This window comes from Thalassophryne amazonica, chromosome 17 (genome assembly GCF_902500255.1).
Source record: "Thalassophryne amazonica chromosome 17, fThaAma1.1, whole genome shotgun sequence".
Lineage (NCBI taxonomy): Eukaryota > Metazoa > Chordata > Actinopteri > Batrachoidiformes > Batrachoididae > Thalassophryne > Thalassophryne amazonica.
In genome coordinates, this window is record NC_047119.1 from 962,486 (window position 1) to 990,114 (window position 27,629).

The 27,629-nt window shown below is 43.7% G+C and overlaps 1 protein-coding gene across 1 annotated transcript in view; it reads left to right on the forward strand.

The window, feature by feature from the left end:
- Positions 1–27,629, forward strand: part of LOC117529195 (calcium/calmodulin-dependent protein kinase type II subunit beta) — a 180,496-nt gene that overhangs the window by 116,523 nt on the left and 36,344 nt on the right. The window contains exons 15-16 of the mRNA XM_034191899.1: positions 10,148–10,153; positions 11,703–11,722. Coding sequence (XP_034047790.1) covers positions 10,148–10,153; positions 11,703–11,722 — 26 coding nt within the window. The remainder of the gene's footprint in view (positions 1–10,147; positions 10,154–11,702; positions 11,723–27,629) is intronic.

Genomic DNA, 27,629 nt, shown 5'->3' on the forward strand with positions numbered 1-27,629 from the left:
AACCAGAACCAGGACCAGGATTGGGATCAGACGCAGTCGCTCCCCAACCAGCAATCCAGGAGAGAGAGAAAGAGAGGAGGAGCCAGAAGGAGAGAGAAAAAGAAGGCAGAAACTCCCTCCTTTTATAGCTCCCCTAACAGGAAGTCTAATCAGTGCCTCCCAGGTGGCCAAGACCTCAAGACACACAACAGACACCTTAAACAACACACCAATCCATTAAGACGGCGGGGGGCCGTCACAACCTGCCATTATGTTTGTTCCCTCACTTTGATTCTGTCTGCTTTGTGTTTCCATTTCACTCCAACTGTTGCACCAGCTCACGTGTCTTTGTGTATTACATCACTTCACTTTGGGCACTCCCCTCCTCACAGTCTCGTCTGTGCCTTATCTTTGTTCACTAGCCACGCCCCCTTCTAGATTGTTCCTCACGTGCACCTCGTTGTCACCACCTGTCCCTTGTTTCACACTAATTAAACCACATGTATTTAATCCTCACAGTCTTTCACTCCCCTGCCAGTTTGTTGTCTTGTACACTTTCCAGCTCACTTTGTCAGTCCTGATTTTTGTCTTGCCGTGTATCTCCGCTCTGTTTTCCTTGTCCGTGCCTCCTGCCTCTTCCCAGATGTCTGTTTGCTCGTGCCTCTGACCCCTGCCCAACCATGACTGTGTTTTTGCCTGATCCTGATTGTACCTCTGCTCCGCTGCTTGATCACATGTGCACCGAACCAGAGCCTGGAATCAAGACCATGTTTTCTCCTATATCTAAGCCTAGTTTGTGAGTTTGCATTGCCGGCCCAGCTGCTGTGGTTGTCAGGCAGCTGCCTGAACTGACAATGTCCACCACTTGGGTTAACGTTGGGCCTGTAATTAGCCAATGGAATTTCATATCTGTAGGTAGTTTCAAAGACCAACATTTGCTACAACTCTGTTTTGTGACAAAGCAAAGTTTAACCAGTCACCATTAAACTGGAGGCAGTAACCAACAAGCTGATTGTTCCTCCCTGAAAGATAGATTAACAAAGCATCTAATGACAGACATTCAGCATTTGAGGGCGTTTATTAAAATTTATAATTCACAGATGTTTTCTATCAGACTTATATTGTAGTCTGCTGTCTTTTGATGTCAGTTGCAATTTCAGGGGCTCTTCTAAAATATTAAAAATAACAATAAAATAAAAAAAATGTCTGTTTGAACAAAACTTTGTGTGTGTGTGGGGTGGGGGGTGGGGGTGGGCTGGAGGTGTGTGTGTGGGGGGAGGCACTCGGAGGCACTCTCGCCTGGGGAGTAATTGATTGTAGAACGGCCACTGGTATTAAATATTATGAATCAGTCAGTTACTCAGTCATTACTATCATCATTAAAGTGTGAGTGACACCAAAAAACAAACAAATCCTGAACAGTAAAAGTCAATGATACGTATGTGGGTGAAGGGTAAGTCTTAATAATAACAGCTGGCTGAAGCTGCTGTTGTGATGTCATCAGGAGAACGGAACCTGTGGATTCAAGCCCAAATCGATTGTAAACACGTTGGAGGTTGGGCTGTTTTTGGGTGATTGTGTTTTTTCTAGTGTGGAGCTTTTTTGTGAAGTCCAGTCTGAAGATGTCTCTGAATAAACTGTGGGGGACATTTAGAGCCTTATGTAGACGACAGGACGAAGAGCTTCAGTCTGACAACAGTGACAGTACTGGCAGACTTCACACCACCTATGGTGATTATTAAAAAAAAGAATAAAGAATTCAAGCGGGCGGGTTTTGGCATGCGGGCGGAGAGTGCGGATTTTTTTATTTCTGATTTTTTTTCCTTAGGAAGAGGTACATACATTTCAAACCTGAAAAATGACACACAGCAACTGCGAGGGACTGAAAATATCATCTATTTTTAAAATAAGCTGTTTCCTTCTTGAATAGAGTCTGTATTGCGTGATGCTGTGTGTGAGTGAAACACAAGAAAATTTACCATCACAATAATTAGAATATAATAATAATAATATAATAATAATAATGTTATTATTCTTCTCTACAAGAGTCTAGACAGAAGTCAGACCACCAGAGCAAGAATTTTAGCTGAGGAAGCTTCTGCGATTTGAAGCAAAACATCCTCACGTCAAGCAACCCAGTCCAGTCCAAGATTCAAGCTTCTCTACTACAATAATAATAATAATAATAATAATAATAGGAGTTTTTATTCAAAATGATGCTTAAGATATAGATTTCATTTCAGTTTTACTGACTGTACTCTGAGTTTCAGTGGGTCAAACGTTTGCATGCATTTTGTGTTCCTGCCCTTTAATCAAACGGGCTTATTTCACAAAACCTACACTGTGCATTAAGATGGGTTTGTGAGTAATCCAGGCTGATTTTAACCATAACTCAGTTTCATGAAAAATAAAGAACACGTAAGTTACCGCACACATATATTCTGTGTGTCTTGTCTGGTCTCGACCAACTGAAGTGATCTGAGGTGTTTCTTTGGACATTCTGTTAAATAAGGCAAAGTAATGTGAATTCTTTAAAGGTCTAGGCTATTTTTGACAGTTTTGGATAACATGAGTGGTTATGAAATTTAAATGGTCGTCCATAAGTATTCCATTGTGTCATGCATGCTAACTTTATTTGATCACTGCCACAGAATGTCATTTTTTGGTAAACACAGACTTCAGCTTCTCAAAGGCCTTCACTGCTGGCATCCGTTCGGCTGCTATAACGTACGCAGTACGCATCTTTTCCAACGTGGAACTGAGGAATCAGTGACCTGTGATATCTTCTAAGGGCAGCCATGAACGTGCATTTACAAGAATTACTTAAACCTGCTTTAACCTGGTCACACCTACTTATCCTGGACTGGCTTTGGTGAACCATATAAAGCCAGGATGCTCAGCCTAAGATAGGTCAAGCCTGGCTTTGGCCTTTGTCTGGAATTTATAAATTCTACTTACCTCCCTGGACAACCTTCTAAGCTTCTTTCAGTATTCAGCTGCAGTGTTACTCCTGATAGAACTGGTGAGAGCTTCTTTTTTCAGACACTTTTTTCCACAACTGTTCTCTAGGATTCAGATTTTGGGATGCAAATCACTGCATCACAACAACCTGATCTCATGCCAAGTTCATGATTGCATCACAGAAAGGGATCTAATCAATTAGTTTGTGATACCATCATGAAATTTAGTAGATTTTCATGATGATTAGATTTTCAAAATTTGGGGTGACCTGTCAGTCACTGTCAGTGACTGACAGGTAGCCATGTCAGGAAAATGCACTACTTTAGGGGACTAGTGATTAAAGCATTGAGCTTGAGACCAGAGGATCCTCGGTTCAAATTCCAGCCTGACCAGACAATCAATAAGAGCCCTTGGGCAAGGTCCTTAATTCCTGCTTGCTCCTGGTGTGTGTGTAGTGAACACCTTGTATGGCAGCAGCCTGACATCGGAGTGAATGTGAGCCATTATTGTAAAGCGCTTTGAGCATCTGATGCAGATGAAAAAGTGCTATATAAATGCAGTCCATTTACTACATTTCATGACGGTATCACGAAAAAAAGAAACCTGAGACAGGGCTAGTCACAACTTTAAAGATACATTTGTGGTCATTGTCCCGTTAGGGAGGGGTCAGTGTGTGCCCATGTGCAATGCAATTTAATGTTTCCTATCTATAAATGTGTTCTACTTGGTTCTAAAAACTGGAAAATTGATGTTGCCATCTTTTTTCTGTTGATCTTTAGAGGATAAATGGCAGGGGTCAAGTTTCTGCAGTGGTCCAGTCACCAAAATGCAGATATATTCTTGAAAACAATGCCAAAGAAAATGTACAATTTGCTCTGTCAGCAGTGTGTGGTTCTTTGATTATAAATTCAAAGGTCAGGGGTCACATTGAGAGTCCTAATCTTAACATTGGCCATATTTTCATAAAATCTCACTCAAATGGTTTGCCTTAAAAACAAATAATAAAAAAAAAGAAACAACATAGGTTCCCTATCTAGGATGTCTGTTAGATAGGGACAGGATGAAATAGGTCAACACCCACTGGACCAAAATGACTGTGACCTATCTTGCAGTGTTTCACATCTAACAGGGTTTTGTAGATGGTGCATGTTATTCTCAGTGTGAATTGCTTATGCAAGATGAACAATTTCTGAACAATTTTATGAGCAATCTTTAGATTTTCATCCCCACTGTGATCTTTGACCATTTAATTTAGCATCAAAGAAACACATCATAAACAGGGCAACTTAGACTTTTTTCTGAACTGTTGTGATAAGAAGGATGTAATGGTGTGGTTTTCAGCAAAACTTGGGCAATTTTAGATTGCACACCTGTATAAACTTCACCCTTCAAGGTAATTAGAAAAAAATGACCTCATTTTGATGGTTAGTAAGATAAGCAGACTATATTATATCAACTACAACCCCTGGCAATAATTATGGAATCACCGGCCTCAGAGGATGTTCATTCAGTTGTTTAATTTTGTAGAAAAAAAATCAGATCACAGACATGACACAAAACTAAAGTCATTTCAAATGGCAACTTTCTGGCTTTAAGAAACACTATAAGAAATCAGGAAAAAAAATTGTGGCAGTCAGTAACGGTTACTTTTTTAGACCAAGCAGAGGGAATAAAATATGGAATCACTCAATTCTGAGGAAAAAATTATGGAATCACCCTGTAAATTTTCATCCCCAAAACTAACACCTGCATCAAATCAGATCTGCTCGTTAGTCTGCATCTAAAAAGGAGTGATCACACCTTGGAGAGCTGTTACACCAAGTGGACTGACATGAATCATGGCTCCAACATGAGAGATGTCAATTGAAACAAAGGAGAGGATTATCAAACTCTTAAAAGAGAGTAAATCATCACGCAATGTTCAGAATCAGAATCAGAAGAAGTTTATTGCCATTGCCAGTGAACAGGATTCACAGACTAGGAATTTGCTTCGGTACAATGGTGCAACATTAAGAAGAGATAAAATGCTAAGATAAAATATAACATATGGGTCAAAATATAAGATAAAAAAAAGAAATATGAAAGGCTGTGTGCAACAGAAAAACAGAGAAACAGAAAAAACAGTGCAGTGGGAGGAGTGCAATTAAAAACCAAAGTACATTGTCTAAAGTGACCCGTGATAAAATGATAAAGTGACAGAGTTAAGCTTAAGGTGACTGAGTTATGAGGCGTTCATGAGTCTAATGGCAGAGGGGAAGAAACTGTTCTTATGGTGGGAGGTTCTGGTCCGGATGGACCGTAGCCTCCTGCCTGAGGGGAGTGGTTTGAACAGACCGTGTGCAGGGTGAGAAGGGTCAGCTGTGATCCGACCTGCTCGGCCCAGAGTCCTGGAGACGTGCAGGTCGTGGAGAGATGGAAGGCTACAGCCGATCACCTTCTCAGCAGAGGCCACAATGCACTGCAGTCTGTGTCTGTACCTGGCTGTGGCCCCGGTGTACCACACCGTGATGGAGGAGCAGAGGATGGACTCGATGATGGCCGTGTAGAATTGCACCATCAGCTGGACAGGCAGCTTGGCCTTCTTCAGCTGCTGCAGGAAGTACATCCTCTGCTGGGCATTCTTGATGAGGGAGCTGATGGTTGACTCCCACTTGAGGTCCTGGGTGATGGTGGTGCCAAGGAAGCAGTGACAGACCACAGTGGTGATGGGGCTGTTGGTGAGGGCGAGGGAGGGCGGGGGGGCTGTGGCTTTCCTGAAGTCCACGATCATCTCCACTGTTTTCTGGGCGTTGAGCTCCAAGTTGTTGCTGCTGCACCAGGTCACCAGCCGGTCCACCTCCCTCCTGTAGGCAGACTCATCCTCATCCGAAATGAGTCCGATGAGGGTGGTGTCGTCCGCAGACTTGATGAGCTTTACGGAGTCGTGGCTGGAGGTGCAGCAGTTAGTGTACAGGGAGAAGAGCAGAGGGGAAAGGACACAGCCCTGTGGAGATCCTGTGCTGAGAGCCCGAGTGTTCGAGACGTTCTTTCCCAGCCAGGAAGTCAGGAAGTCTGTGATCCACCTGCAGGTGGAGTTGGGCACGTGGAGCAGAGAAAGCTTGTCCTGGAGCAAAGCTGGAAGGATGGTGTTGAATGCAGAGCTGAAGTCCACAAACAGGATCCTAGCGTAGGTTCCTGGGGAGTCCAGGTGCTGCAGGATGGAGTGCAGGGCCAGGTTTATGGCGTCATCTGCAGGCTCTGTAGGCAAACTGCAGGGGGTCCAGGAGGTGGTCGGTGATGGACTTCAGGTGGGATAAAACCAGGCGTTCAAAGGTCTTCATGACTACAGACGTGAGAGCCACAGGCCTGTAGTCATTAAGTCCAGTGACGCGTGGTTTCTTGGGGACTGGAACTATGATTGAGGACTTGAAACAGACTGGAACATGGCATGACTCCAGGGAGGTGTTGAAGATCCCCGTGAAGACTGGGGCCAACTCATCAGCACAGTGTCTAAGGGTGGCAGGAGAGACACAGTCTGGGCCCGGGGCCTTACGTGGATTCAGCCTTTTGAAATGTCTCCTCACGTCCTCCTCTTGGACCGAGAGGGCAACAGGGGGAGTGGGGAGGGCAGCAGTGAGAGGGGGGAGGTCCAGAGTGTTTGAATATCCAGTTGTGTGGGGAGTGGGGAGGTGTGAGTTCTTGTCTTCAAAGCGTGAATAGAAGACGTTCAGGTCGTTGGCCAGCTTCAGGTCATCAATAGAACGAGGTGCTTTGGGCTTGTAGTTGGTGATCTCTTTCAACCCCCTCCACACGAGGCCAAGTCGTTGGCAGAGAACCTTTGCTGCAGACGTGAACTGTACATGGATTTTGGCTCTTGCTTGCCTCTACTGGTGGTTGGCTCTCACTGTGGTATTGTATCACTTCCTGTTCCGGAGCACAGCGGTGTTTTTCTGTATCTGTTAGCTGTTTAATCTGCGCAGTTAGATTGATCTAGTTACCTAGATAACGATTTGTTTCACAATGTAATCTTCACGTGCCTTAACTAAAGCACTCCTTCTGCTGAATCACCTCTAAATTATTTACACATTATTCACTTTGTGTGTTTTTAGGAATCTGCTAGCTTAGCACAGCTACTAGCTCTTAGCCGGTTTAGCATGGCGGCTTCTCCTGTCTCTCCCGCACTTTTCTGCTCTGGGTGTGAAATGTTTACTTATTCCTCGGCCTCCTTTAGCAGTAATGGTACTTGTAATAAGTGTAGCTTATTCGTAGCTTTGGAGGCCAGGCTGGGCGAATTGGAGACTCGGCTCCGCACCGTGGAAAATTCTACAGCTAGCCAGGCCCCTGTAGTCGGTGCGGACCAAGGTAGCTTAGCCGCCGTTAGTTTCCCTCTGGCAGATCCTGAGCAGCCGGGAAAGCAGGCCGACTGGGTGACTGTGAGGAGGAAGCGTAGCCCTAAACAGAAGCCCCGTGTACACCGCCAACCCGTTCACATTTATAACCGTTTTTCCCCACTCGGCTACACACCCGCCGAGGAACAAACTCTGGTTATTGGCGACTCTGTTTTGAGAAATGTGAAGTTAGCGACACCAGCAACCATAGTCAGTTGTCTTCCGGGGGCCAGAGCAGGCGACATTGAAGGAAATTTGAAACTGCTGGCTAAGGCTAAGCGTAAATTTGGTAAGATTGTAATTCACGTCGGCAGTAATGACACCCGGTTATGCCAATCGGAGGTCACTAAAATGAATATTGAATTGGTGTGTAACTTTGCAAAAACAATGTCGGACTCTGTAGTTTTCTCTGGGCCCCTCCCCAATCAGACCGGGAGTGACATGTTTAGCCGCATGTTCTCCTTGAATTGCTGGCTGTCTGAGTGGTGTCCAAAAAATGAGGTGGGCTTCATAGATAATTGGCAAAGCTTCTGGGGAAAACCTGGTCTTGTTAGGAGAGACGGCATCCATCCCACTTTGGATGGAGCAGCTCTCATTTCTAGAAATCTGGCCAATTTTTTTAAATCCTCCAAACCGTGACTATCCAGGGTTGGGACCAGGAAGCAGAGTTGTAGTCTTACACACCTCTCTGCAGCTTCTTTCCCCCTGCCATCCCCTCATTACCCCATCCCCGTAGAGAAGGTGAGTGCTCCCAGACCACCAATAACCAGCAAAAATCTATTTAAGCATAAAAATTCAAAAAGAAAAAAATAATATAGCACCTTCAACTGCACCACAGACTAAAACAGTTAAATGTGGTCTATTAAACATTAGGTCTCTCTCTTCTAAGTCCCTGTTGGTAAATGATATAATAATTGATCAACATATTGATTTATTCTGCCTTACAGAAACCTGGTTACAGCAGGATGAATATGTTAGTTTAACTGAGTCAACACCCCCGAGTCACACTAACTGTCAGAATGCTCGTAGCACGGGCCGGGGCGGAGGATTAGCAGCAATCTTCCATTCCAGCTTATTAATTAATCAAAAACCCAGACAGAGCTTTAATTCATTTGAAAGCTTGACTCTTAGTCTTGTCCATCCAAATCGGAAGTCCCAAAAACCAGTTTTATTTGTTATCTATCGTCCAGCTGGTCGTTACTGTGAGTTTCTCTGTGAATTTTCAGACCTTTTGTCTGACTTAGTGCTTAGCTCAGATAAGATAATTATAGTGGGCGATTTTAACATCCACCTAGATGCTGAGAATGACAGCCTCAACACTGCATTTAATCTATTATTAGACTCAACTGGCTTTGCTCAAAATGTAAATGAGTCCACCCACCACTTTAATCATATCTTAGATCTTGTTCTGACTTATGGTATGGAAATTGAAGACTTAACAGTATTCCCTGAAAACTCCCTTCTGTCTGATAATTTCTTAATAACATTTACATTTACTCTGATGGACTACCCAGCAGTGGGGAATAAGTTTCATTACACTAGAAGTCTTTCAGAAAGCGCTGTAACTAGGTTTAAGGATATGATTCCTTCTTTATGTTCTCTAATGCCATATACCAACACAGTGCAGAGTAGCTACCTAAACTCTGTAAGTGAGATAGAGTATCTCGTCAATAGTTTTACATCCTCATTGAAGACAACTTTGGATGCTGTAGCTCCTCTGAAAAGAGAGCTTTAAGTCAGAAGTGCCTGACTCCGTGGTATAACTCACAAACTCGCAGTTTAAAGCAGATAACCCGTAAGTTGGAGAGGAAATGGCGTCTCACTAATTTAGAAGATCTTCACTTAGCCTGGAAAAAGAGTCTGTTGCTCTATAACAAAGCCCTCCGTAAAGCTAGGACATCTTACTACTCATCACTAATTGAAGAAAATAAGAACAACCCCAGGTTTCTTTTCAGCACTGTAGCCAGGCTGACAAAGAGTCAGAGCTCTATTGAGCCACGTATTCCTTTAACTTTAACTAGTAATGACTTCATGACTTTCTTTGCTAATAAAATTTTAACTATTAGAGAAAAAATTACTCATAACCATCCCAAAGACGTATCGTTATCTTTGGCTGCTTTCAGTGATGCCGGTATTTGGTTAGACTCTTTCTCTGAGGTTGTTCTGTCTGAGTTATTTTCATTAGTTACTTCATCCAAACCATCAACATGTCTATTAGACCCCATTCCTACCAGGCTGCTCAAGGAAGCCCTACCATTATTTAATGCTTCGATCTTAAATATGATCAATCTATCTTTATTAGTTGGCTATGTATCAGAATCAGAATCAGAATTTCTTTATTGTCCCGTAAAGGGAAATTAATGTTGCAGCAGGAGCACACAAAGGACAAGGTACACAAAGATAACAATATCAACAGTGAAAATAAGACCCAATTAAAAGTCTAAAATCAAACAAGGAAGGAAACAAAGGAATAAACTTAATAATAATAACTAACTAAGTAACCTTTATCACTAAGCTTAGTAATAAAAGTAAAACTTAATAATAATAATAATAATAATAATAATAATAAAATAAAAACAATAAAAACAATACCCATACAATGTCAAATATTCAATCCAGAGTCCATGCCAAAAACAAAAAGTATTGCAAAAATGCAATATGTGGATGTGCAAATAAGCAATAGTAGTGCAAAATAAACAACATCAAGGGCTAATTGCCATTGAGTAATAAAATTGCACTAGGAATAAACGAGACCTGAAATCTTTTAGTCCTCCTCATAGGAGCCCTAAAACGACGGCCTGAGGGCAGAAGCTCAAACTCTTGTGCCACAGGCTTTTAAGGTGGCAGTAATTAAACCATTACTTAAAAAGCCATCACTTGACCCAGCTATCTTAGCTAATTATAGGCCAATCTCCAACCTTCCTTTTCTCTCAAAAATTCTTGAAAGGGTAGTTGTAAAACAGCTAACTGATCATCTGCAGAGGAATGGTCTATTTGAAGAGTTTCAGTCAGGTTTTAGAATTCATCATAGTACCACCATTAGTGAAGGTTACAAATGATCTTCTTATGGCCTCGGACAGTGGACTCATCTCTGTGCTTGTTCTGTTAGACCTCAGTGCTGCTTTTGATACTGTTGACCATAAAATTTTATTACAGAGATTAGAGCATGCCATAGGTATTAAAGGCACTGCGCTGCGGTGGTTTGAATCATATTTATCTAATAGATTACAATTTGTTCATGTAAATGGGGAATCTTCTTCACACACTAAGGTTAATTATGGAGTTCCACAAGGTTCTGTGCTAGGACCAATTTTATTCACTTTATACATGTTTCCCTTAGGCAGTATTATTAGACGGCATTGCTTAAATTTTCATTGTTACGCAGATGATACCCAGCTTTATCTATCCATGAAGCCAGAGGACACACACCAATTAGCTAAACTGCAGGATTGTCTTACAGACATAAAGACATGGATGACCTCTAATTTCCTGCTTTTAAACTCAGATAAAACTGAAGTTATTGTACTTGGCCCCACAAATCTTAGAAACATGGTGTCTAACCAGATCCTTACTCTGGATGGCATTACCCTGACCTCTAGTAATACTGTGAGAAATCTTGGAGTCATTTTTGATCAGGATATGTCATTCAATGCGCATATTAAACAAATATGTAGGACTACTTTTTTGCATTTACGCAATATCGCTAAAATTAGAAAGGTCTTGTCTCAGAGTGATGCTGAAAAACTAATTCATGCATTTATTTCCTCTAGGCTGGACTATTGTAATTCATTATTATCAGGTTGTCCTAAAAGTTCCCTGAAAAGCCTTCAGTTAATTCAAAATGCTGCAGCTAGAGTACTGACGGGGACTAGAAGGAGAGAGCATATCTCACCCATATTGGCCTCTCTTCATTGGCTTCCTGTTAATTCTAGAATAGAATTTAAAATTCTTCTTCTTACTTATAAGGTTTTGAATAATCAGGTCCCATCTTATCTTAGGGACCTCGTAGTACCATATCACCCCAATAGAGCGCTTCGCTCTCAGACTGCAGGCTTACTTGTAGTTCCTAGGGTTTGTAAGAGTAGAATGGGAACCAGCTCCCAATTCAGATCAGGGAGACAGACACCCTCTCTACTTTTAAGATTAGGCTTAAAACTTTCCTTTTTGCTAAAGCTTATAGTTAGGGCTGGATCAGGTGACCCTGAACCATCCCTTAGTTATGCTGCTATAGACTTAGACTGCTGGGGGGTTCCCATGATGCACTGAGTGTTTCTTTCTCTTTTTGCTCTGTATGCACCACTCTGCATTTAATCATTAGTGATTGATCTCTGCTCTCTTCCACAGCATGTCTTTTTCCTGGTTCTCTCCCTCAGCCCCAACCAGTCCCAGCAGAAGACTGCCCCTCCCTGAGCCTGGTTCTGCTGGAGGTTTCTTCCTGTTAAAAGGGAGTTTTTCCTTCCCACTGTCGCCAAGTGCTTGCTCACAGGGGGTCGTTTTGACCTTTGGGGTTTTTCCGTAATTATTGTATGGCTTTGCCTTACAATATAAAGCGCCTTGGGGCAACTGTTTGTTGTGATTTGGCGCTATATAAATAAAATTGAATTGATTGATTTAGCTTTTGCCACCTCCTTGCTAAATCTGTACTTTGCACCTCTATAGCTGTCTCTGTCTCCTTCTCTGAAAGCCACCTCTTTCTGCTGACGGAGCTGCTGGAGTTTAGGTGTGAACCAGGTCTTGTCATTGTTATATCTCACCCTGGTACGCTGTGGGATGATGCTGTCTTCACAGAAATGAATATACGACGTCACAGTGTCCGTGTAGTCATCTAGACTGTCTGTTGAAGCCTCAAACATATCCCAATCCGTAGTGCCCAAGCACGCACATAGCTCCTCTACAGCTTCATTGCTCCACACTTTAGACGTCCTCACAACAGGTTTAGAGAGTTTTAGTGTCTGTCTGTATGCGGGGATCAAGTGGACCATCACGTGATCTGAGAATCCCAAAGCTGCACGGGCCACCGCGCAGTAGGCGCCGCTTACTGTCATGTAACAATGATCTAACGTGCTCCCTTCTCTGGTCGGGCTTTTAACAAACTGTTTGTATTTTGGTAATTCCTGACTGAGATTCCCTTTGTTAAAATCACCGAGAATTATAACAAGAGAGTCCGGAAAGTCTCTCTCCACGCTCATAATCTGATCTGCGAGTGCACGCTCGGCCTCGTGCACGTCCGCGCTCGGTGGAATATACACAGAGCAAAGTATGAAAGAGTTAAACTCACATGGAGAGTAGAACGGTCTGCAGTTTATGAGGAGATATTCCAGAGAGGGACAGCAGTGTTGGGAGATCACAGTCACATCGGAGCACCAGGCATTGTTGATATAGAAGCAGAGTCCTCCACCTCTTGTTTTTCCACCAGAGAGTGCTCGGGCTCTGTCTGTGCGGAGGAGTCGGAATCCCTCTACTTGGAGCGCGCAGTCCGGTGTCTGTGCATTTAACCACGTCTCCATGAAGCAGAGTACACAAGATGAGGAGAAATCTCTATTCTTCTTCATCAGCAGTGCCAGCTCATCCATCTTGTTGTGGAGTGAGCGGACGTTGGAGAGTAATATCCCAGGTAGGGGCGTGCGCGTGCCCTTTCGTCTGAGGCGCACGAGAGCACCAGCTCGTTTTCCTCTCCGCCGTCGTCTCACTTTTTTGGGCCAAAAAGTGAACCAGTTCAGCTGCAGGCACTAAAAAAACTGGTGTAATGTCCGTGGGTGTTGATGATTTGATGTTTAGAAGCTCCTCGCAGGTGTAGGGACACGATGACACACGATTCACGCACAAAAACAGACAAAACAGGGGGCACCAGAATACCAGGGCGCCTTCACGTGGCGCCCTCTTGGAAGGGAACGAATGTTGCAAAAGATGTTAGTTGTTCACAGTCAGCTGTGTCTAAACTCTGGACCAAATACAAACAACATGGGAAGGTTGTTAAAGGCAAACATACTGGTAGACCATGGAAGACATCAAAGCGTCAAGACAGAAAACTTAAAGCAATATGTCTCAAAATTGAAAATGCACAACTAAACAAATGAGGAATGAATGGGAGGAAACTGGAGTCAACATCTGTGACCAAACTGTAAGAAACCGCCTAAAGGAAATGGGATTTACATACAGAAAAGCTAAACGAAAGCCATCATTAACACCTAAACAGAAAAAACAAGGTTACAATGGGCTAAGGAAAAGCAATCGTGGACTGTGGATGACTGGATGAAAGTCATATTCAGTGATGAATCTCAAATCTGCATTGGGCAAGGTGATGATGCTGGAACTTTTGTTTGGTGCCGTTCCAATGAGATTTATAAAGATGACTGCCTGAAGAGAACATGTAAATTTCCACAGTCATTGATGATATGGGGCTGCATGTCAGGTAAAGGCACTGGGGAGATGGCTGTCATTATATCATCAATAAATGCACAAGTTTACGTTGATATTTTGGACACTTTTCTTATCCCATCAATTGAAAGGATGTTTGGGGATGATGAAATCATTTTTCAAGATGATAATGCATCTTGCCATAGAGCCAAAACTGTGAAAACATTCCTTGCGAAAAAACACATAGGGTCAATGTCATGGCCTGCAAATAGACCGGATCTTAATCCAATTGAAAATCTTAGGTGGAAGTTGAAGAAAATGGTCCATGACAAGGCTCCAACCTGCAAAGCTGATCTGGCAACAGCAATCAGAGAAAGTTGGAGCCAGATTGATGAAGAGTACTGTTTGTCACTCATTAAGTCCATGCCTCAGAGACTGCAAGCTGTTAGAAAAGCCAGAGGTGGTGCAACAAAATACTAGTGATGTGTTGGAGCGTTCTTTTGTTTTTCATGATTCCATCATTTTTTCCTCAGAATTGAGTGATTCCATATTTTTTTCTCTCTGCTTGGTCTAAAAAAGTAACCGTTACTGACTGCCACAATTCTTTTTCCTGATTTCTTATAGTGTTTCTTAAAGCCAGAAAGTTGCCATTTGAAATGACTTTTGTTTTGTGTCATGTCTGTGATCTGCTTTTTTTTTTTACAAAATTAAACAACTGAATGAACATCCTCCGAGGCCGGTGATTCCATCATTTTTGCCAGGGGTTGTATGTGACTATTACTAAAAATTTAAATGCATTGTACACGGAGCCCACTCCTTACACCACAGGCCTCTCCATGATGTTGGGAGCCTAGTAGTGAAGCAGAAAACAGAATATTTACAGAGGAATCTTTCAAATGGTGAAACAAGCACATGTACTCCTTAGACCTCACTCTTTTGTAAAAGCATGTTATCCACCTACATTTTCAATAGGTGACCAGGTAGGGGATTCAAAGTCCGCTTCTTCACCCCTCTGAAAGCCATTAAAATATCATGAGTCACTTTTGTGTGGATTAAAGTCACTAACTGGGACTCTTGTCTTGTTGCAGTCGAGAAACGAAAATCGGCCTCCGTTTTGTCACAGCTTCAAACGCTGCGCGGCTCTCTGACTCTGTCTCTCTAAGACAGTGTCCGCTCGAAATTAATAACTTCAAAACGAATCGCTGCTTTAAATAAAATGACACCTCTTACAAACGTTGCAATACAGACAATAAACTACAATCAACTAAAATGTTTTTTTCCTCCCAAAATGAGACATGTTGCATTCTTTATAAACCTGACCTGCAGCACATCTGCAAGAGCTGCAGCTCATAGGTATATAAAGACATTCATGCCATTAATAATGTCTGAAAGGACAGATTTTATTTCTGTTTATGTCCAGAGATCAAGGATCCACCATGTAGAGTTTATTATGTCCAGAGTTTAAAGATCCAGTGACCAATTTCATATTTATTTACTTTAAGACTCAGTAAAATGTTCAGTTTCAATTTAATCAGTTTATAAAGCGCCAAATTACAACAAATGCCATCTCAAGGCGCGTCACACAGAACAGTTCAACATAAAAAATTAAAATAAATAAAAAAAAATAAAAAAAAATCAAATACCTAATTAAAAACAGAAGTAAAAGAATAAAACATAAAATAAAAACTTCTCATAAGAAAGAGAATAAAAATAGGTTTTAATCTTGACTTAAAAATTTCCACGGACTCCGACTGCCTCACTGAGGGTCATGTACTGACTAACCCAGAATGAGATTGTCCACTCAACAAACTTCCCCAGCCTTCTGAGCACAATGAAGGGACTTGGGCTGTCGTACCTGGCTTTTCCCCTTTGGGTGCCCCTAGAATGGACAATTTTTATCTTGAATTTTCAAAAGCTGCCCCCCTTCTGCACCCCCCCCGGTCGCTTCACTCCCTCGACATTACCACTACGCTAAAATTTTATCCTAGCTAGAACCCTGTTATCTGTTTATAATTTTTTTTTCTTTGAAACGAAAACGTCCCTTCATGAACAGCGACATGACGTCTCCTAACCGGGCAAAATATTGATGAAGTACCCGGATGTTAATGCATTTTCAATGGAGATCTGCGACTGGACACACTCAGAAAAATGCTCACAAAATATGTGTTAAAATGCCATTTTGATCTGGATATCGAGCCAGCAAAATTAAATTACATTAAATTATGTCAGGAAAGTATTAAACTTACTCGGACACACACACATTCCCAAATATTAGGGTTGAAAGTTACACGGATCTGTGCTGTTCAAGCTGCTGAGGCGTCCTGCTGCTGTGTTCAACGCAGCTCCTAAAACCATTACAATACATTTATATAGATATTATATTTTTACACAATTATCCTTTATTGACCGAGTTTCATTCCTGAAGTCAGTGGTGTGGGTACACATCTCTATGTGTGGGTGTGACTGTGAGCGGCACAGCGTGGGTTATTATAATCTCATTATTTTAAGGTGCAAATTTAAAAAAATCCCCAGTCTTGTTGAACAATTTTAATCACTAACAAGTATTTTAACTAGACATCGCTCTAGCAGTGGTCAAGTAGACATAAGGGAAGAGTTAATGGTCCGTGTCATCGGGCGACACGGCAGGAGACATACAGCTGTTTATCATCCAAATATCACGGACAAAGTGACAAGAAGAACCAAAACCACTTACTTATGGAAGGAAATATTGTCTCCCTTGTTCCTCCGTTTCTGGCTTTACCATCATGTTTCTTGAACGTCTATTCACGCAAATCACTAACCTGCCCGGAATTAAAATGGTGATCACGCCTCCTTACTGACAGGATTTACTTAATGGTTTTCATTATGCTTTTGTTCTTATTTTGAAAGTTCAGTAAGTGGACTGTTAAATATGGTGCAGATTTACTGAATAAGTAGTAGACTTTTTTTTGTTTTGTATATTGTTCTGCCACTTTTAATTTCAAATTCATCTGCACACGCCTGAGTTTTCATTATCCTTCATTTGTTTGGCATTTTTTGTTGAACATTTAGCAGGTGAACACTGGGTGTGTTTAAAACAATATTGTGGTGCTCTTAATTCATAATGTAAAGTCAAACAGAGCATGCCATGGAAAAGAAACAGTTTTCCACCTCTACTGGTGGTTGGCTCTCACTGCGGTATTGTATCACTTCCTGTTCCGGAGCACAGCGGTGTTTTTCTGTATCTGTCAGCTGTTTAATCTGCGCAGTTAGATTGATCTAGTTATCTAGATTACGATTTGTTTCCCAGTGTAATCTTTACGTGCCTTAACTAAAGCACTCCTTCTGCTGAATCACCTCTAAATTATTTACACATTATTCACTTTGCGTGTTTTTAGGAATCCGCTAGCTTAGCGTAGCTACTAGCTCTTAGCCGATTTAGCATGGCGGCTTCTCCTGTCTCTCCCGCACTTTTCTGCTCTGGGTGTGAAATGTTTACTTATTCCTCGGCCTCCTTTAGCAGTAACGGTACTTGTAATAAGTGTAGCTTATTTGTAGCTTTGGAGGCCAGGCTGGGCGAATTGGAGACTCGGCTCCGCACCGTGGAAAATTCTACAGCTAGCCAGGCCCCTGTAGTCGGTGCGGACCAAGGTAGCTTAGCCGCCGTTAGTTCCCCCCTGGCAGATCCCGAGCAGCCGGGAAAGCAGGCTGACTGGGTGACTGTGAGGAGGAAGCGTAGCCCTAAACAGAAGCCCCGTGTACACCGCCAACCCGTTCACATCTCTAACCGTTTTTCCCCACTCGACGACACACCCACTGAGGATCAAACTCTGGTTATTGGCGACTCTGTTTTGAGAAATGTGAAGTTAGCGACACCAGCAACCATAGTCAATTGTCCTCCGGGGGCCAGAGCAGGCGACACTGAAGGAAATTTGAAACTGCTGGCTAAGGCTAAGCGTAAATTTGGTAAGATTGTAATTCACATCGGCAGTAATGACACCCGGTTACGCCAATCGGAGGTCACTAAAATTAACATTAAATCGGTGTGTAACTTTGCAAAAACAATGTCGGACTCTGTAGTTTTCTCTGGGCCCCTCCCCAATCGGACCGGGAGTGACATGTTTAGCCGCATGTTCTCCTTGAATTGCTGGCTGTCTGAGTGGTGTCCAAAAAATGAGGTGGGCTTCATAGATAATTGGCAAAGCTTCTGGGGAAAACCTGGTCTTGTTAGGAGAGACGGCATCCATCCCACTTTGGATGGAGCAGCTCTCATTTCTAGAAATCTGGCCAATATTCTTAAATCCTCCAAACCGTGACTATCCAGGGTTGGGACCAGGAAGCAGAGTTGTAGTCTTACACACCTCTCTGCAGCTTCTCTCCCCCTGCCATCCCCTCATTACCCCATCCCCGTAGAGACGGTGCCTGCTCCCAGACTACCAATAACCAGCAAAAATCTATTTAAGCATAAAAATTCAAAAAGAAAAAATAATATAGCACCTTCAACTGCACCACAGACTAAAACAGTTAAATGTGGTCTATTAAACATTAGGTCTCTCTCTTCTAAGTCCCTGTTGGTAAATGATATAATAATTGATCAACATATTTATTTATTCTGCCTAACAGAAACCTGGTTACAGCAGGATGAATATGTTAGTTTAAATGAGTCAACACCCCCGAGTCACACTAACTGTCAGAATGCTCGTAGCACGGGCCGGGGCGGAGGATTAGCAGCAATCTTCCATTCCAGCTTATTAATTAATCAAAAACCCAGACAGAGCTTTAATTCATTTGAAAGCTTGTCTCTTAGTCTTGTCCATCCAAATTGGAAGTCCCAAAACCAGTTTTATTTGTTATTATCTATCATCCACCTGGTCGTTACTGTGAGTTTCTCTGTGAATTTTCAGACCTTTTGTCTGACTTAGTGCTTAGCTCAGATAAGATAATTATAGTGGGCGATTTTAACATCCACACAGATGCTGAGAATGACAGCCTTAACACTGCATTTAATCTATTATTAGACTCTATTGGCTTTGCTCAAAAAGTAAATGAGTCCACCCACCACTTTAATCATATCTTAGATCTTGTTCTGACTTATGGTATGGAAATAGAAGACTTAACAGTATTCCCTGAAAACTCCCTTCTGTCTGATAATTTCTTAATAACATTTACATTTACTCTGATGGACTACCCAGCAGTGGGGAATAAGTTTCATTACACTAGAAGTCTTTCAGAAAGCGCTGTAACTAGGTTTAAGGATATGATTCCTTCTTTATGTTCTCTAATGCCATATACCAACACAGTGCAGAGTAGCTACCGAAACTCTGTAAGGGAGATAGAGTATCTCGTCAATAGTTTTACATCCTCATTGAAGACAACTTTGGATGCTGTAGCTCCTCTGAAAAAGAGAGCTTTAAATCAGAAGTGTCTGACTCCGTGGTATAACTCACAAACTCGTAGCTTAAAGCAGATAACCCGTAAGTTGGAGAGGAAATGGCGTCTCACTAATTTAGAAGATCTTCACTTAGCCTGGAAAAAGAGTCTGTTGCTCTATAAAAAAGCCCTCCGTAAAGCTAGGACATCTTTCTACTCATCACTAATTGAAGAAAATAAGAACAACCCCAGGTTTCTTTTCAGCACTGTAGCCAGGCTGACAAAGAGTCAGAGCTCTATTGAGCTGAGTATTCCATTAACTTTAACTAGTAATGACTTCATGACTTTCTTTGCTAACAAAATTTTAACTATTAGAGAAAAAATTACTCATAACCATCCCAAAGACGTATCGTTATCTTTGGCTGTTTTCAGTGATGCCGGTATTTGGTTAGACTCTTTCTCTCCGATTGTTCTGTCTGAGTTATTTTCATTAGTTACTTCATCCAAACCATCAACATGTTTATTAGACCCCATTCCTACCAGGCTGCTCAAGGAAGCCCTACCATTATTTAATGCTTCGATCTTAAATATGATCAATCTATCTTTGTTAGTTGGCTATGTACCACAGGCTTTTAAGGTGGCAGTAATTAAACCATTACTTAAAAAGCCATCACTTGACCCAGCTATCTTAGCTAATTATAGGCCAATCTCCAACCTTCCTTTTCTCTCAAAAATTCTTGAAAGGGTAGTTGTAAAACAGCTAACTGATCATCTGCAGAGGAATGGTCTATTTGAAGAGTTTGTCAGGTTTTAGAATTCATCATAGTACAGAAACAGCATTAGTGAAGGTTACAAATGATCTTCTTATGGCCTCGGACAGTGGACTCATCTCTGTGCTTGTTCTGTTAGACCTCAGTGCTGCTTTTGATACTGTTGACCATAAAATTTTATTACAGAGATTAGAGCATGCCATAGGTATTAAAGGCACTGCGCTGCAGTGGTTTGAATCATATTTGTCTAATAGATTACAATTTGTTCATGTAAATGGGGAATCTTCTTCACAGACTAAAGTTAATTATGGAGTTCCACAAGGCACTGGGGAGATGGCTGTCATTACATCATCAATAAATACACAAGTTTATGTTGATATTTTGGACAATTGAAAGGATGTTTGGGGATGATGAAATCATTTTTCAAGATGATAATGCATCTTGCCATAGAGAAAAAACTGCAAAAACATTCCTTGCAAAAAGACACATAGGGTCAATGTCATAACATAGGGTCAATGTCATAACATAGGGTCAATGTCAACGAGCAGATCTGATTTGATGCAGGTGTTAATTTGGGGGATGAAAATTTACAGGGTGATTCCATAATTTTTTCCTCAGAATTGAGTGATTCCATATTTTTTTCCTCTGCTTGGTCTAAAAAAGTAACCGTTACTGACTGCCACAATCTTTTTTTCTTGATTTCTTATAGTGTTTCTTAAAGCCAGAAAGTTGCCATTTGAAATGACTTTAGTTTTGTGTCATGTCTGTGATCTGCTTTTTTTTCTACAAAATTAAACAACTGAATGAACATCCTCTGAGGCCGGTGATTCCATAATTTTTGCCAGGGGTTGTAGAGCCCTTTACAACACTCAAGTGCTTTACAGTAAAATATAAAACAATATAGAATAAAAAAAAATTAAAAACACATTAAAACCAGAAAAGAAACACAATAGAAGATAAAGTGTCAGCGTGCTACTCAGTGTTAAAAGCCAGCCTGAATAAAAATGTTTTGAGCCTCGACGTAAAAAGAACAACATCAGTTATAGAACGCATATCAGAGGGCAGTTTATTCCAGATTCTGAGCCCAGCAACAGAGAAGGCTCGATCCCCTAGTGCTTACATACAGTGACAAAGTAATACTGCTGATTTTTATTCTGATCTTGGCAATACGTACCATTGTGGGCACAGCGGAGAATCAGATGCTCAACCGAGTTATATTTGTGACCTCCGACAGCTAATAAGCTAAACCTAGACCTATAAATAAGAGCAACACCCCCACCTTGCTTTGCATCATGAGGGACGTGACTAAATGTGTATGCTGGTGGGCAGGCCTCATTTAAGGGAGGACAGCTGTCGGTTTCAGCCAGGTTTCACATAACCCAATCACATCTAAGTGAGTTATGAATGAATCAATGAATGAATGAATTTTTATTCGGCCTGCACACACACAAACTTAACAAAGGAATCTCTCATAAAACAAAAGAAAACAAAAACTCAAACAATTTCCCGGTTTTGTGCAGCCAAAAGGGTGTAGGGTGAAGCTTATAAACGCCCCCCCCTTCACCAGTTGCTATATACAAATATATGTACACTCATTCCAACAAATACCAAAAAAGAAACAAAAGACGAGAAAGACAAGCAGAGACAATATAGATTAAACAGTAAACTAAAATATCTGAACACAGCAGAACAAACAGCAGTATAACACACAGACAAAACACAAGAAGAGTAACAAAGTCAGTTAACCTAATTTATCGTACTATAATAAGTAATTATATTGTTTTTATAAAGTCTTTTCAAGGCAGCCAAAGTACTAGATAATTTAATACTATCAGAACAGTTATTCCAGATTTTAACAGCTTTTACAGAGACGCAGTGACTTCTTACAGTAGTTCGAATCTTTAAGCTGTCAAATACTAATGTTCCTCTCAGGTGATAACAGGACTCCCTCATTTTAAACAGTTCCTGGACATGTAGAGGCCAGAGTTTACTGTTAACTTTATACATGGTCTGTATCGTCATATAATCAACCAAGTCCCAAAATGTCAAAATGTGTAAACAAGCAAACGTGGGTTTGTTGGCTCACGATATGGTTTTTTACTTATAACTCTTAGAGCTTTCTTTTGTAACAGAAATATTGATTTTGTGTTTGTTATATATGTGTTTCCCCAAACCTCAATGCAGCAGGTCATGTATGGGACAATCAATGAATGATACAGCCTAACTAATGAATCCTGGGAGAGGAAGCATTGTGCTTTATACAGAATTGCGATAACTTTTGACATTTTGGATTTAACATAATTTATATGAGTTTTCCAACTTAATTTATTATCAATAAAACTCTAAGAAACTTGGTTTCGGTTACTATTTCAGTTTCAGCATCATTCAATATTAAGTTTCTTTTTAGGTTCCTGGTCTTATTTCTGAATATAATACATTTAGTTTTACTCAAATGAAGCGATAATTTATTTTAATCAAACCAGTATTTAAATTTTTGTAGTTCCCTCTCCATCATGTCCAGGAGCTGTCCCAAATGATCCCCACTACCAAACACAGTCGTATCATCAGCAAACAAAGTACATCTCACAGACATGGAAACCAAACCTATATCATTAATATACAACAGAAACAGTAACAGCCCAAGGACTGAACCCTGGGGCACCCCACATGTAATCCTCAAAAGAATTCACAATTTGTCCCCCCAAAATGGACACACTGATACCTGTTACGTAAATAGCTAGCTATCCAATCAAGGACCAGTCCTCTAATACCGTACTTCTGTAATTTGTCCAATAAAGTGTGATCTATGGTATCAAATGCTTTCTGCAAATCAAAGAAAACTCCTACAGTGCATTTCTTCTTCTCTATTGCATCTGTAACTTGTTCAACAAAATCAATCAAAGCCAGTGAAGTAGTATGATTTTTTCTAACTTCATACTACTGTTCACTGAGTATGTAATGTTTAGTTATGAAATCGTTCAACCTCTTTACAGATATCTTTTCCAGAATTTTTGAAAACTGTGGTAACAATGAGATTGGCCTGATTTGTCACCAGATTTGAACAGTGGTATCAACTTAGCTATTTTCATTTTGGAAGGAAATTTCCCAGTCATCAATGACAAATTACAACTATAAGTCAAGGGTTTAACAATACAATCAATAATATTTGTATCAAAAACATTTCAAGGTTGTCACTGTCAGTTGATTTTTTTTCCCTTTTATCTTATGAATTATGTTAATTTCATTTTCATCTCTTTCTTTAATATACTGTTGGGAAAGTGTAGTGACACGGACCCACAACAGGGGGCGTAAATGAACGGACAATGAAAGAGTCGAATATGAACACTTTACTGTTGTGAATGAGCACAACCACAATACAGAGGAATACAGAATTTTGCAAACAGTCAATCCACAACAGTGACGTGTGGGCAGGCTCGAGGATAGAAGACGTCTGTCCTGAGAAGAACCGGAACCACACGATTTCCTCCGCCACCGAACCTGGAGAATACTGGAGCCGCCAAGTCCCGAGTCCCCAGGTGGCCACCGTCTCCGAATGTCGGATCTGGTACTGCTGGCGAGGAGCAGAAACAATAAGAAGTGTGTGTGTGTACACCCAGTAACAACAATGGTGGAGATTCCACCTCCACCTCTCACACACACTCGTGCAGCTCCTGTCTCAACACTTATCTGGCTGGGGTGTGAAGCGAAGCCATCACTGATTACACCTTCCTCACTGATAAGGCACTCCACAGGAAAGCAGCTGCAAAATGAATTAAGACTAAGACACAATTAGCTTCTGGCTGGGGATATTACCTTCACAGGTAGATGATATCTCGGCAACGAGGTGGAGATGATGTCCGGGTTTTATGGAGTAGTATGATGAAGTGTAGATGGGTGACAGCTGTCATGAAATAATGAGTGACAGCTGTCACCTCCGGCTGTGTCCGTGGCGGCAGCGCCCTCTCGTGCCTGAAGCCCGCACTTCAGGCAGGGCGCCCTCTGGTGGTGGACCAGCAGTACCTCCTCTTCTGGCGGCCCACACAACAGGACCCCCCCCCTCAATGGGCGCCTCCTGGCGCCCGACCAGGTTTATCCGGCTGTCGGCGGTAGAAATCGGCCAGGAGGGCCGGGTCCAGGATGAAGCTCCTCTTCACCCAGGATCGTTCTTCGGGTCCATACCCCTCCCAGTCCACCAAATACTGGAACCCCCGGCCCATTCGACGGACGTCCAGGAGCTGGGGCACTGTCCAAGCCGGCTCCCCGTCAATGATCCGGGCAGGAGGCGGCGCCGGACCGGGAGCACAGAGGGGTGAGGTGTGGTGTGGTTTCAGTCTGGACACATGGAAAACAGGATGGATCCGCAGTGAAGCGGGGAGTTGGAGCTTCACTGCGGCAGGGCTGAGGATCTTGAGGATTTTGAATGGTCCGATGAACCTGTCCTTCAACTTAGGGGAGTCCACTTGGAGGGGGATGTCCTTCATGATAACCATACCTCCTGCCCGGGCTGGTATGCAGGGGCCGGGGACCGCCGGCGGTCTGCATGGGCCTTAGCCCTCGTCCTGGCCTTTAACAAGGCAGAACGGGCGGTACGCCACACCCGACGGCATCTCCGCAGGTGGGCCTGGACCGAGGGCACACCGACCTCTCCCTCCACCACGGGAAACAATGGGGGCTGGTACCCTAGACACACCTCAAATGGGGAGAGGACGGTGGCAGAAGACACCTGGCTGTTATGTGCATACTCGATCCAGGCCAGATGGTTACTCCAGGCCGTCGGGTGCGCGGATGTCACACAGCGGAGGGTCTGTTCCAACTCTTGGTTGGTCCGTTCTGCCTGTCCGTTCGTCTGTGGGTGGTACCCGGACGAGAGGCTCACGGTGGCCCCCAGTTCTCTGCAGAAACTCCTCCAGACTTGAGAGGAAAACTGGGGACCACAGTCCGAGACTGTGTCAGTTGGTATCCCATGCAGACGGACGACGTGGTGGACCAGGAGGTCCGCTGTCTCCTGGGCCGTTGGGAGCTTCGGGAGGGCCACGAAGTGGGCCGCCTTGGAGAATCGGTCCACTATCGTGAGGATGGTGGTGTTGCCCTGGGATGGCGGGAGGCCCGTGATGAAATCCAGGCTGATATGGGAACAGGGGCGATGAGGCACAGGAAGCGGCTGGAGAAGTCCTTGGGACCTTTTGTGGTCTGCCTTGCCCCTGGCACAGGTGGTGCAGGCCTGGATATACTCCCGGACGTCGGCCTCCATAGACGCCCACCAGAAGCGCTGCCGGACAACTGCCACGGTCCTTCGCACCCCTGGATGACAGGAGAGCTTGGAACCATGACAGAAATCGAAGACTGCAGCTCTGGCCTCTGGTGGGACTTAAAGTCGGTTCTTCGGCCCAGTTCCGGGTTCCGGGCTCCGTGCCAGGGCCTCCCGGACGGTCTTCTCCACGTCCCAGGTGAGGGTGGCCACGATAGTGGACTCCGGAATGATGGGCTCCGGTGGATCCGACAGCTCAGTTTTGACTTTGTCTTCGTGTACCCGGGACAATGCATCCGATCTCTGGTTCTTGGTCCCGGGGCGATAGGTGATCCGGAAGTCAAAACGTCCGAAGAACAGTGACCAGTGGGCTTGCCTGGGTTTTAGCCGCTTGGCGGTCCTGATATACTCCAGGTTCCGATGGTCAGTGAAAACCGTGAACGGCACAGACGCTCCCTCCAACAGATGTCTCCACTCCTCAAGAGCCTCTTTCACCGCAAGGAGTTCTCGGTTGCCGACGTCATAGTTCCGTTCAGCCGGGGTCAACCTGCGAGAAAAGTAGGCACACGGGTGAAGAACCTTATCGGTCTCTCTGCTCTGGGATAGCACGACTCCTATCCCTGAGTCAGAGGCGTCCACTTCAACCACAAACTGGCGGCTAGGGTCGGGCTGCAGTCGAGAACCGTCGTTTCAACTCCTTGAATGCGGCTTTGCACTGATCCGACCAGGTGAAGGGGACTTTTGGAGAGGTCAGGGCTGTCAGGGGGCTAACTACCTGACTGTAGCCCTTAATGAACCTCCTGTAGAAATTTGCAAAGCCGAGTAACTGTTGCAGCTTCCTATGGCTTGTTGGTTGGGGCCAATCTCTCACCGCCGCAACCTTGGCCGGATCAGGGGCGACGGAGTTGGAGGAGATGATAAACCCCAGGAAGGACAAAGAAGTGCGGTGGAACTCGCACTTCTCGCCCTTCACAAACAGCCGGTTCTCCAACAACCGCTGCAGGACCTGACGTACATGCTGGACATGAGTCTCAGGGTCCGGAGAAAAGATGAGCATATCGTCCAGATATACGAAGACGAATCGGTGCAGGAAGTCCCGCAAGACGTCATTAACCAAATCTTGGAACGTCGCAGGGGCGTTACTGAGGCCGAACGGCATGACCAGGTACACAAAATGACCTAATGGGGTGTTAAATGCCGTCTTCCACTCGTCTCCCTTCCGGACCCGAACCAGGTGATACGCATTCCTAAGATCCAACTTTGTAAAGATTTTGGCTCCATGCAGGGGGGTGAACACGGAATCTAACAAGGGCAACGGGTATCGATTGCGAGCCGTAATCTCATTCAGCCCCCTGTAATCAATGCATGGACGGAGTCCGCCATCTTTCTTGCCCACAAAAAAGAAACCTGCACCCATCAGGGAGGTGGAATTCCGGATCAGCCCGGCAGTTAATGAGTCCCGGATGTAGGTCTCCATTGATTCTCGCTCAGGACGTGAGAGGTTGTACAGCCTGCTGGACGGGAACTCCACGCCTGGAATCAAATCAATGGCACAATCGTACGGACGGTGCGGGGGAAGGGTGAGTGCCAGATCCTTGCTGAAGGCGTCAGTTACAATCCCCACTCAGGATTGTAACTGGGAGTCGTATGGAAATATGTGTGTGTCCCACGTGAATGTCTTGGCCCACCCTAAGTCCAGTTTCTAGGGGCGGGCGTTGTTGTTTAAACCGCTTGGGGCAGTCTCTCTGCTGGTGCTCACTCGAGCTGCAGACAAAGCACTCCCCGTGGGCCAGCCTCCTCTGTCTGTTAAATGTGGCCCTGCTCGTGTCCATAGCTTTGTCAGCAGGGGGAGCTGTTGCCATACGGAGCGCTGAGGCTGTGGAGCGTGGGGAGGGCGGAACCTTTTCGGACCCAGAAGGGAGAGGGGCGGCGCGTGCCTGGCCACGTCCTTCGTCTCGCTCCCGACGGCGTTCCTCCAACCGATTGTCTAATCGTATAACGAGATCAATAAGCCCATCTAAATCCCGCGGTTCTTCCTTCGCTACCAGGTGCTCCTTCAGGACCGACGACAGTCCGTTTATGAAGGCGGCACGGAGCGCAACGTTATTCCAGCCGGACCTCGCAGCCGCGATGCGGAAGTCGACTGCATATTCGGCTGCGCTCCAGCGCCCCTGTCTCATTGACAGCAGCACTGTTGAAGCAGTCTCTCCTCTGTTAGGGTGATCAAAAACCATTCTGAACTCCCTCACAAACCCAGTATAAGTGGTAAGGAGCCGGTGGCCACCGTCTCCGAATGTCGGATCTGGTACTGCTGGCAAGGAGCAGAAACAATAAGAAGTGGGTGTGTGTACACCCAGTAACAACAATGGTGGAGATTCCACCTCCACCTCTCACACACACTCGTGCAGCTCCTGTCTCAACACTTATCTGGCTGGGGTGTGAAGCGAAGCCGTCGCTGATTACACCAACCTCACTGATAAGGCACTCCACAGGAAAGCAGCTGCAAAATGAATTCAGACTAAGACACAATTAGATTCTGCCTGAGGATATTACCTTCACAGGTAGATGATATCTCAGCAACGAGGTGGAGATGACGTC